Below are 12,066 nucleotides of genomic sequence, written 5' to 3' on the forward strand. Positions count from 1 at the left end.
GATCACCTGCGCGATGGCCGGACCGTCGCTGGGTCAGGAGTGCTCGGCGGAGAAGATGGAAAATGCCATCATCGATATAGACTTATCCCTGCCCAGAGGCGTCAGGGGCTCGGAGCCCGCGTACGCCCCGACGGCCGAGGCTTGTCTGCGCGCCTGCTGCGCGGGGCGGCAGCTCTCAGGTAACCGGCTCCTCCTCGCTCCTTCCCCGAGCACGTAGGAGCGTTTGGGAAACTACTGCTCAAGTTTGGGCTCGCGTGGTAGTCGAGTGCTGCTTTCTCTGAGTGCTGCTACGTTTCGTTTGAGCCAAAAAGGAGACCGCTTACCCATCTCTGAGGCCACTCCTTTGCTTCAAGCTCTTTGGAGAAGTAAAAGGTAGAAATGACAGTAGTAAAGGCGACCCTCCCAGCAGCTACAAGCCAAGTGCTTCCTAGGATGTGTTAGGGAAAAGCGTATAAATAATTTCCTTCCCGGTGAGATATCAAGGTTTTCAGATTTGTCAGAATTTGTAAGTGAGAAGTTATTGTATAAAGTGGTGCTGGTGTGGTACGGGTGAGGGGAGGATGAGGGATTAGACTCGTTATTTCCCCAAGCTCATCTGTACAGGATGAGGAAGGTGTGACCTTTTTTATATTGGCCCTGGGCCATTCTTTTGCAGTCCTGGGTTGGTCTTCCTGTAGGAATGTTGTGTGTTAGTAGTTTTCCTCCTATTCACACAAGGAAACATTAATTTAACAAACTAGAGCTCATTGTCAAAATGGTATAAAAGTTCTTATTGCTGACTCATGTATTTATCATGTTTTGCAGGAGACAAGGAGTGTAATTTGATGATTTTTGATGATCGAAGGACAAGCACGCAGCCCAACTGCTACCTGTTCTACTGCCCTAGCACAGAGGCTTGTCCAATGAAGCCTGCAACAGGACTTGTGAGCTACAAGATAACCAGAGGTAAATGACAGTAAAAGCCACCAGTCCTCACACTAGTGAGTTGTCAGTGATGACCAGAAAATGTTTAGGGCTTGTGTTTTTAGTAAAATGTTCTAAGCCAAGCACTGTAACTTGAAAATGCTGCTCTTTTGCTTTGGGGAAGATGGATGGGCAGGTGGGTGATGAGCTCCTGTGTGGGCCCAGCTTCCTGGCTGGAATAATATCCTGACCTTAGGGAATTCCTTCACATTAGATTCAGAACTCCTCATAATTTTCCCTTGCTTAAAACAAAAAGAAGTTGCTTCCATCTTGGTGTATTCAAGAAGGAAAATATCCTGTACATAATGCTGAAGAGTATCTCTGAGAGCAACAGAAATATGATGCCCTAGTAGCCCTCTGAGTATTCCAAATATCCATGGCACACTGAGGAATACCATATACACACAGGCAGAAACACAGCAAATGCTGGGCAAGCCTTAGAGCACCACTGTGATGTTACCAAGTACTTGACAATAGTAATTATTTTCTGCCTTCAGTTTGGGGAATCTGAAGCACAGATGCAGACTGATCAAACTGAAAACTCTGTGGCATGTGGGCTGCACGCTCAGAAATTTTTTGCTATCTGTCATGTACTGTGGGATTTTTAATAGCAAGTCTTGCTTGTTGACTGATGTTGACTTGCACCAGACCTCTTTAAATGGTTCAGATAAGAAACCAATAATTAGACTGTCTTCCTGCCAACAGTTCCCAAGGTGGTTTCAGTGGGGCTGCTTAAGAGAGCAGAAATTTTGTGTTTCTGGAGGCTAAACTTTTGCTGAAAAGAACTTTTCCAAGAGGAACTATGCAAGGAGCAACAGCAGGATATGTAGAAAGAGTATTCATACAATGTTACCAAACACTTTCCTGCAAGCACAATCACACAGGAATTGGGCAAAAGCAATGTGCAACAAATGAATTGCATGCCTCTAAAATGATCACTAGAACTATTCCTTTCTCCAGCTCTTCCTCCTCTAGAAGAATATAGGGCTTTCAAACAAAGAAACAAGACCTGTAATTGTGCTTGTGCTTTTGTCCTGCATGTAGTGTAATGCTTGGTTAACAATCAGATTACATATACCATCTCTTTTTAATTTTGCATTTTTTAGCTTCTGTGAAGTTTGAATTATGGAAAAATTATGCTAGCTTATTTACCTTATGTGCCTAACAAGTTTTCAAAGGTAGCATCTGAGCAGTGTTGGTTCTGACAAACGTTTCAAGCTTCATTTTTCCATATGAGAACCTGCATGTGGTTACACTGAAAACCAAACTAAAAGAGAGAAAGATACTCTATTAGTAATGAAGCAACTTAAAATACTGATGGTATGTTACTAATGATTTTTTTTCTTTCTTCAATTATTCCTGTGGCTGCTAATTAATGGAAGCATCTTATGGCTTGGGAAGTAAAATGTTTCCTGGTCCCTGCTGCAGAGAGCTATTGCTAAAAAAGAAATAACATTTCTTATTGCTGCTGTTAGTGTTCTTTTGTGGCTCTTGTGTTTTCTACCCCACTAAGATACCCAGGTTCTAGCAAAGTATGCTCAGGAGGTGTTGAGCTTGTTTTTTAAGAGTGACAACCAGAGGTTTGGTTTCTAAAGTAGTTGTTGTGCTCTTGTTTAAAGCATTGCCAGTTTTTTTGTTTGTTGGTTTTGGTTTGGCTTGTTTTTTAGTGGAGTCTTAACACTTGAAAATATATAGCAGACCAGCAGTCAGCTAGGCTATTTGTATGCATAATAACACTGAAATAAATCCATTCCTCTCGATATGGGCTCCTAGCTGAGAAAGAAGTGACAGTGAAAATGTCATGGACTTCTTGTTGTTTATTTGAATTCCAGTGCTGATAGCAACTTTTTTTTTTTTTTTTTTTGTGAAAAAAGAGATGAGTGTGAGTCAGAACTACTTGAGAGCATGTTCCCTTTTAAATGTTCTGTATGGCAGCTGAATGATTATATCTATCATAATTATAAAATTTACACATATTTCTGTATAAAAATCTGAATGGTAATAATTAGGTAGAATTTCCCAGAGCTCATGCTCATCCTAAGTCTTTCTATAATACTTGTGTAGGATTAGGTAGCTGCTACAATTATAATTTCTATGGAGTTTCTGTCACATAACACTGTTGTCCTGCTAATAAATTCTATTATGGACATTCACCCACTTGTTTTGCAAGGAATACATATCAACTTCTGCAGAAGTTATGAAGTGTGGTCTACTCATGGAGATCTTCACTGTAAACACCTCTGAGACTTCTGAAGCAGTGTCTTTCTTCTAACATGATATTAGGAACTCGGGTCTTTCCTACTAATCAGCATGCATATCAAACAACCTATAAAAGGGGGATATTATTCCCACCTTGTATCATAAGGCAATTTTTGTGTGTTATTTGAATTGGGTTAAGCAATCACAGGGTGCTTGAATTTTAGAAGAAAGGGGAGCATATCATCCTCTTGGCTAGGTGGAAGATGTGTACATCTGACAAATGGAAGCGAGGTTGGTGATACCTACTTCTTAACTGACAGAGGCTGAGAATGATTTGAAGGCAATGGGCCTGCTCACATTGCTTTTCACCTCTAAATCAACACTTAAATGCATGCAATATGAGTGTAAAACAATCAGATGGGGAAGATTGCTCTGCACAGGTAAATTCTATAAGAAGCTGCAGTCAGTCACGTGCTTAGGCTTGAGGCTGACAGGTCTTATGACACAGAATTTAAAAGTCACTCTATATATCTGAAAGAAAAGAAGATCATGATGTTTCAGTTTCATTAGTGACAGTTTTCTGGAGCCCACTTATATCTCTCCTAAGAAATATGAATAGAGTAAGCCTGTGGTAAATAAAAACAGATTTAATAATTAAAGACTGGTATTTAATTTCTATTTCCAGACACTCATGCCTCAGAGGATATACCCTTCAAGAGTGAAGACTTTTCTTCAGATGGATATTCTTTGTCTTCCAGTGCTGGAGCCTTTCTTTCTCACAGACAAACTGGCCACCAGAATCATGCTGCTGGTTTGCAGCAATCTGTCTTTCATCAGGCACCTGAACACCAGAGCCACGCTGGCAAGCATCTAGGCAACACTCAATTTCATACAGTTTTTCCTGAATCTCAAAGGGCAAAACATCCTGAGAGCTTAGATCCTATCTCAGGGCAGAAAGTAACTAACCTGCTGCCAAATGCATCTTCTGCTGTTGGAAACCTCTCTGCTTTGTTCCCCACCACTCAGTCTAGTGTTCCTGAACCCAGCAGTACTACCTCTGCTCCTCTGTCTACAAGTACCACCCAACTGGAATCTCATACAACCTCTATGTCTATTGGTGGTGTTAATCCTGCTGCTGTCACCACCACAGCAGCTACCTTTCCACCTCTTGTGACCACTAGAGCTAAACCTGGTGTCCCTGCCACCAGCATCACTGTTACTCATGTTCCTCTTTCCAGTCCCACTTCTGCTTTTACAACCAAGCAGGTGACCGTGAATTCCAAATCTGCTACTGTGCCATCAGGGCTAAGAACTCCAGACATCCCTCCTGAGCCAACAGTTATCTCTTCCAACCACACCAGCCAGGTTACTCTCCTCTCTTTTTCAGGTTTCACTCTGTTTACTAATGACTCCTCCATGGCTTCCCAAAATGACCCTGAGGGTTATGACCCATCTGATTCAGAAAGCTACCTGCCAGGGAATATTCTGAGAGGAAAAGGTGTCATTCAGCTGGCAGAAAAAAGCAGCCTTGTAGCAGCTTTGCTTTTTGGGATAATATTCTTATTGCTTGTTATTGCCCTGACAGGGAAGAAAATACATGAATCTCTTCAGAAGAGGCATTATACCAGGCTGGGTTACTTGATTGATGGAATGTATACTGATGTGTGATGGGGAGAGGGAGTAAGATTGAGGAGCATCTCTTATCTTTGAGAGGACGGCTCTGAAACTGAACAGGAGCTACTGAAATCCCAGAAGAGGATGGATTCCATTTTTTGCCACTAATGCAGAAGTGGCAGATGGCTTTGGTGGGGAAAGGAACTGCTCTTTCTATGCTGAACTGTGATGTCTATCATGGTTGATTTATTACTAAATCCTGAAAATAAACACTCAAATCCAAGTTAAGCTACGGAGGTCTTGTATTTAAGGAGAAAAAGCATTTCAAGAACTCAATCTGCACTGTGACTAGATTAGTGGAATAGAAGTACACTTGATAAATTGAGTACCTGTGCAGCACATGAGTGTTTTCAGTTGCTGTATTTCACTGCTATTTGTACCAAATGTCATGATTGTCTGGCAATCCTATTTATTCTATCTGTAGCCTTAAAGGAGTGTCTAGTAGTAGAGCTTTGCATCCAAATGGTTTTCAGTACAAACAGTAACAAGTATAGTACACGTAACACAGCTTGATTCTCCTTAGCTACATACAGTTTCTAGATACATATATATTTTAATGGTTTTTTTCTGTATACACCACAAGGTATCCTTAAAACCTCACGTTGCAAATGTGAGTTTGCCTTTTCTGAAGAGTCTGCCACCCTGTAGCATGCTGTGTTTTAGCAGTATGTATCAGAGAGAAAGAGTTGTTATCATCTCAAAGTAAAGCAGGCTGCAATTAAGCTCTTTAGTAACAAACAGTGTGACCAAGTGATTTGGCATATGCATAGGAGAGAATCTGGTCTCATACACCTGAATCCCTAACAGCTGAGGTTCAACACTTGATTTCAGAGCAGCACAAAACGTAGGAGGGGGCCTGGCAAAGACAACAGCTGTATTACTGGCAGAAGACACAAAGTGTGCTCTCCATTTGCTGAACAACTAAAGGGAGGTAAAAAAGTTTTAAAGGAAAATGGTGGCTATGCTGTAGGAGGGTGCCCACCTCAGGGGCGTTTTCGCCGGACGAGCAGAGGAATGTGGTTGCATTATCTTGCTTCTAGGGTTCTACTTCCCTCAGTAGGGTGGCAGCTCTTGAAGGAGCAGCTTGGAGCAGTGCTTGTCTTGCTGTCCCTCCTGACTGCAGAGCTCTTACTGGCTCTCAAAGCACACCCTCTTCACTGCTAGGGTCATCTTCTTGTGACTGGGAATCAGCATAGCTGCTCCATATGGTACCCCACCTCTGCAACAAGGGATGAGTGAGAGTTAGTCAGAATCTGCTGCTTGCTGCACAGCTTCCAGTTCGTGTTATTCACCCTTCCCTTCACATACACCCAGTCTACACCTGCTTTTAGAATGAAAGACTGGATTTCAAAGAATCCATGTGTCAGGCAGCATAATTAACAATAAACATCAAGACAGAGAAGGAGAGGAGCCTCATGACTACAAGGAAGTGGTTCTACTACAAAATATGAAACATGACTTGCATTCAAGATGTTCTTAGACTTGTCAAACTTAGTGTGATGGGAAGTGGGTGTGATCCAAAAATGGCTTCAAGGCAATCTGAGAGCTCTAACAATAACTTCATGCAGAAAATTCTCTGAAAATTCCATTGTTCAAAGATCAGATAGATGTCAGTTTTCCTTATTTCAAGAAGTGGAATTCTTACTATGTGGGGGCTGCTGACTGCTTTATGGATGCAAAACCAGCTCGTCTCCTACATTGCTTAAGTCTGACAATGCTTCAATGAAAAACATTCAGGGCAACCTCTTGAACAAAATTACAAAGGAAAAGCATCTCAAGTTCATCAACTTGTCTGTTGACTGCACTTTGTTTAACCTTAAGGTTGGGTTGGTTTGGTTTGTTTTTTTTTCTCTCTAAATAGCTATTTTCAAAGGTTTCTGGTCAAGGAATGTGACAAGGGGAACATTTCTGGAAAGAGTTAATAAAATTATATGTTCTAGGCCCAGTTATGGGCTATAAAAATGCACGTGCAGGTCTGAGGCTGACAGTAATTCTCTCCCAAAAGAGCTACAACTTCATAAGAAGCCTACCTTGTTGATACCATCGTGGCAGCTTATTGCAGGAGAGTTGCTGAGAGCAACCCACGAATACTCCCTGTGCATTTCTGCTGCAATAACTAATTTGTTGGAGGGAGATATGGTTGGTATTAAGTGATATGGTACAGCGCAGTAGAGATACATTTAAGAGAGGCTGGCAGACATCTCAGGGTTGTTCAGGGCACTGGACACATCTTTGGCTAATAGAAACACTGGTCTCCAACCCAAACAGCAATGTCTGTCTAGCCCAGTGAATGGCAGGAGGAAAGCAGAGAGGTGCACAGGTTCCAGGACTAATCTGGTGAGGGTGCCAAGCTGAGTGGCCTTTCCCATTTTTGAATGAAACAAACAGCTTTAAATGCTCTTATTTTAAAAACCCTTTTCTTTTTTTTTAATGCTCAAACATAAAATGTAGCTATTAGGCAGGTATACTGAAACATTTATCTTTGCCATCTATTTATCTTGTTAGATTAACAACGAATGGGGAACTGTTAGGGGACCAGTTTGGATCTTTCTGGAGGGGCATTTACGAGCTGTGTTTGAACACTAGAGGGCAACAACAGTTTACTAAACAGAATTGAAAAGTTTTGAGGATGCCAATTTAAAAAATGTTTGAATTAACTCAGTTTTAAACTTTCCAGTCAATGGATATTTAATTGCAAAGTCGTTTTATAGGAAGGCTGTTTTGTTTGTTGGAAGGTTCTGGGTGGAGGATTATATACACACACTTTTAAAACTTCTTCAGATGGTGGTAGTGCACAGCTGTAGAAGGCAACGAAACTAAAGCATATTATCATCTCTAATCAGATTGCATTATTAATCAAGTATTGGCATTGCCAGTTAACAGAGCAGGAGAGATTCCCCATCAGCATTCTTTCAACTCTGATACTTAATTACATGCATTTTTTGAGCCTATTTTTTTGTCTAGGTGATGCTTTTGTATTATGAAACAAAAAGGATTGAGACAGAGTAACTGTAAAAAATCCATCTGGTTTGTTAGGCTTTTCAACACTCTTTATGGAAAACTTCAGTGCACTCTCCTGTTTCTCCACTGACACCTCACTGCCCTGCACACGTTCGTTACCATCATGATATGATGGCAAGCTCTGCACTTGGGGTGGCTTCTTCTGAAGGCAGCCAGTTCTGTTATGGCTCAAGGCCAAAAGCTGACTGACTTGAACCACTTGGAGAGTATAATAAATGCAGTAGCTGCTTGGTTTTGTGCTGTTGCTTTAGAGTGCTGAGCAAACGTAAGGTGTGTAAATACAGACTTGTCATGAACAAAACTGGTTTGTGGTATTGTATGGTAAAGCAAATAGAGAGCTGAAATTTTATAACCACTGCAAACAATCATCAAGAAATATAATCTCAATAACTTTAGATGGATGAGAAGAGCACCTAGTCCCTACCTCAAAGGGCTGCAAAGTCAGTATGGCACATCCTCTTCCAATTGTACTTCAGTGTATTGTAACTCCTTTAAGACTAGGAAATGCTTATACTCAGGATTATTTCAAATAAATTACTAACTGACCAGCAGGAAAAAAAATAGAAAAAAAGAATTACATGAGAAGACAGTTTCAAAACTCAATTTTATTTTCCTTCCTCCTACAGAACCATCTTTTGGATTTGAATCTGATGACAGCATTAGATGCTGCTTTGATCCCACCCTCCATGCTGACAGAGGAGCTATGCTTTGTCTTCTGCCACACTCCTGAGCCTGGCCTAGAGCACTAGGCCCTTCCTGTGCATTACTCACTCTTTCATGTAGGTAGCACACTTTTCTGCCTCCCTGGTCATTGATAGCTATGGGATAGCTGCATCTCCCCATTGTTTAAAAACATTGCACATCCCTTGAGGAGTGTACATGGTTTCCAGATGCTTTACCAGCCTCTTCACAGGTAGATGGATGGGGATATACTGAAAATTCCTCATCTTCAGGAAGCCTATATCCACTCTGAATCTCACAGTGTAAATTTGCTTTTTTCTTCTAAGTCTCTAAATTTCTTGAGGATATCAAAGTGCAAAACATAAAGCTGCTGCTCTTTGTCCTCTTTGTGTTTGATATATATCACAAACAACGAATATTTGTATTTTTAAGTTTCAGTACAACTGCACTGGATCACTGTTTCCTGTATATCATCTCACTTCATGAAGAAATCAGAACCTCAGGGTTGTGCATCAAGTTCTGTTCTGTTACTCCTCTCCTTCCAACCTATAAAATGTCATTGTCTTAAGTGGCAAAAGAGTTTAGATGTGCCATGTCTGAGGTGTTCTCTCCTCTTTTTGGTTTGCTTTGTTTTTAAAATTGAAAATTCCATCATACTGACAACACCCAGGAATAGTCATCAAATAATTTATGCACTCTGTATTTCCTTAAAGAAATTCAACAAGCTGTTAACAATTTCAAGATGTTGTAGGTTAGACTGGCTAAACCATAGGCATGTTTTGAAACATTTGCTGCTTTGAGCAGTCACTCTGAAGACCACAAAGTTGTTCCTTCAAAATGCTAGGATGGTAAGGAGGGCTATATATGGTATAAGTACTTATAAGGTACTTTGATACCTGCCACATCCACTGACACTACTGAAGCCCTGTGTAGGCCAAATAAGTTAGGAATGAGATGATCCCTTTACTTCAGTGGCCATGTACTGCTCTGCCTTTGTGCGTGCAGCTCCCATTGATGTCAGTGGGAGGTCCTCCAGCACATAGCTTATGGCTATAAGTCAAGTCCCCCTGCTTAGTGACTCCTAACTTTCCAAAACAATTGCCTTATAGGATGACGGGGCTTACTACCCCAGAGGTAAAAACTCTGAAAGAATCCCAAGACCATTTTCCCAGCTGCTTCTGATTATTTAACTAGGACAATGTTGTCCTTGTTTTGTTTCAGGGCATAAGGAGTTCAAATGCGTTCCCACCACACGATAACTCAGGCACTATTCCTGGAAAGACTCCAGATTTGGCACATGCTATGTGTTGCCTTTATGGAGCTCTCTGTTTCAGAAAGGGCATAAAGCACTTCACTCGTGAGGTACGGTCTTAAACAAGTGAGAACAGCTCGTGCTACACGGCTCCCTGCTAAACTTAACAAGATACACATGTGGCTCTCCTACACGGAGAAACACTTGAAGCAAGGGTATATACCCCAGTCAAGTGAACGTTGTGAAGGGTGGTGGAGTTTGAAAAGTGACAGGCCTGAATGTTGAAGTCTATCCAGGGGCTACATCTAGCAGAGAGTGTAAACTTTCCCAGAAACACGTTGGAGATTCCATCTCCAGGTGAGTTTGAAGGTATTTCAAATGCCATGACGTTTTTCCAGTTGCCCATAATGGGCGTCACTGGTGACAGCAGTGGCTAGCAATAGCCAGCCCATTAATTGGTAATTAAAGTGATTCCCAGGAGCTCAGTCTGCGTACACCAGCAACAGCAGAAAGAGCAACCAGTAAAGTGTGTACGTTCTAGAAGTGTATGTGCCTGGCGCACAATGTGTGGCTCTGTAGAACACGGGGTGTTTGGAGCAGTGTTGCCCTGGGCAGCAGTCCAGGTGGAGCTGAGGTGGGCAGATGCAGTGGCTGGGTTCCATGGCCTTGCACAGCAGCTCCTCACGGTGCAGCAGCTGGCCAGTCACACACTGGTTCTTGGACCTCTTCTGTGACACCTACATTCCAGCTCAGGCTGTGAGGAAAGTAGGCTTGGAAGATGAATTCAGAAAGATGAGTCTTGTTTTGGGGAGCTACGACACGAGCTCCAGCTACATCATAGGCATAAGTCTCAAACGTTTTGTGTTCACCTCAGTATAAACCATGGCATAGATTTAATGGAAAGAATAATAGAAAGAAGTGACAGGTGCATAGCTGAGTACTCTAAACTTCCTGTGCAGAAGCCAGGGGAGATGCTGGGGCACTGGACAAGACCAAGTCCTACAGCTCTTGTGCTTGTACACTCTGATCACTCAGTGGGGTAAACCAGATAAATAAAGTGAGAGCAAGTGCAGGTTGCCCAAACCTTGCTGTTTTATAAAAGCTACAGAACCTGCAAAGTCCTTGTTGTTTAGTTGGAGAGATATGGGTTTAATGGATGGACTGTTTGATAGGTAAGTAATTTGCTGGATAATCACATCCAGAAAGTTGCAGTCAATAGCTGAATGTTCAAATGGAGATCAGTATCCCTGAGGGGTCCTTCAGGTGTCTGTATTTGGACTGATACTGTTCAGAATCTTCATCAATGACTTAGTGGGATTGAGAGCACCTTCAGCAGGTTTGCTGATGACACCAAGCTGAGTGGTGCAGTTGATATGTTTGAGGGAAGGGATGCCCTCCAGAAGGACCAGGACAGGCTGGAGGAGTGAACCCATGTGAACCTCTTGAAGTTCAGTAAGGCCAAGTGCAAGGTCCTGCACCTGGATCAGGGCAATCCCCAATGTCAGTACAGACTAGGGAATGCACAGATAGTGAGCAGCCCTGCAGGGAAGGATTTGAAAACACAGGTAGATGAAAAATGAGATACGAGCCAGCAATGTGCACTTGCAGACAAGAAAGCCAACTGTATCCAGGCTGCATGAAAAGCGTGGCCAGGAGGCTGGGGGAAGTGGTTCTGCCCCTCTGCTTGGCTTGGGTGAGACCCCACCTGGAGTACTGCATCCAGCCCTGGGGGCCCCAGCACAAGACATGGACCTGGTAGAGTGGGTCCAGAGGAGGACCACAAAAATGACCTGAGGGCTGGAGCACCTCTCCTGTGGAGAAAGGCCAAGAGAGTTGGGGTTGTTCAGCCTGGAGAAAAGAAAGCTCTTGGGAGACCTTATTGTGGCCTTTCAATACTTAAGGGGGGCTTATAAGACAGATGGAGAGAGACTTTCTACCAGGGCCTATAATGACCAAGGGGCAATGGTTTTAAACTGAGAGAGAGTAGATTTGGATTGGACATCAGAAAGAAATGTTTTATTATGAGAATGGGGAGACACTGGGACAGGTTGCCCAGAGTGGATGTGGATGCCCCCTCACTGGAAGTGGTGAAAGTTGAAGGTCAGGCTGGACAGCACTTCTGAGCCATCTCATCTAGTGAAAGGTGTCCCTGCCCATGGCAGCAGGGCTGGGTTAGATAATTCTTTAAAGATCCCTTCCAACCCAAACCATTCTGTGATTCTGTGGTTCTGTCTCCGAGGGGTAGTACACGAAGTGTGAGCAACAGCTAAACAACT

General features: G+C 42.6%; 1 protein-coding gene across 1 annotated transcript; it reads left to right on the top strand.

Annotated features, from left to right (window-relative positions):
• The first annotated feature begins 13 nt into the window (after positions 1–13).
• MANSC1 (MANSC domain containing 1) lies at positions 14–4,830 on the top strand. The gene is made up of 3 exons (XM_008935246.1): positions 14–179; positions 805–945; positions 3,848–4,830. Exons 1-3 carry the CDS (start codon positions 14–16, stop codon positions 4,828–4,830), a joined length of 1,290 nt encoding a protein of 429 aa, XP_008933494.1.
• The last annotated feature ends 7,236 nt before the right edge of the window (positions 4,831–12,066 follow it).

This window comes from Merops nubicus, unplaced genomic scaffold, assembly GCF_000691845.1.
Source record: "Merops nubicus isolate BGI_N331 unplaced genomic scaffold, ASM69184v1 scaffold8072, whole genome shotgun sequence".
Classification (NCBI taxonomy): domain Eukaryota; kingdom Metazoa; phylum Chordata; class Aves; order Coraciiformes; family Meropidae; genus Merops; species Merops nubicus.

What these genes read in the sequence shown, in the direction of transcription:
- MANSC1 (XM_008935246.1), top strand. Translation starts at nt 14, where the DNA reads ATGGCCGGACCGTCGCTGGGTCAGGAGTGCTCGGCGGAGAAGATGGAA. An exon ending in CGCGGGGCGGCAGCTCTCAG is followed by an intron (nt 180 to 804) that starts GTAACCGGCTCC and finishes CATGTTTTGCAG; the next exon opens with GAGACAAGGAGTGTAATTTG. An exon ending in GAGCTACAAGATAACCAGAG is followed by an intron (nt 946 to 3,847) that starts GTAAATGACAGT and finishes TTCTATTTCCAG; the next exon opens with ACACTCATGCCTCAGAGGAT.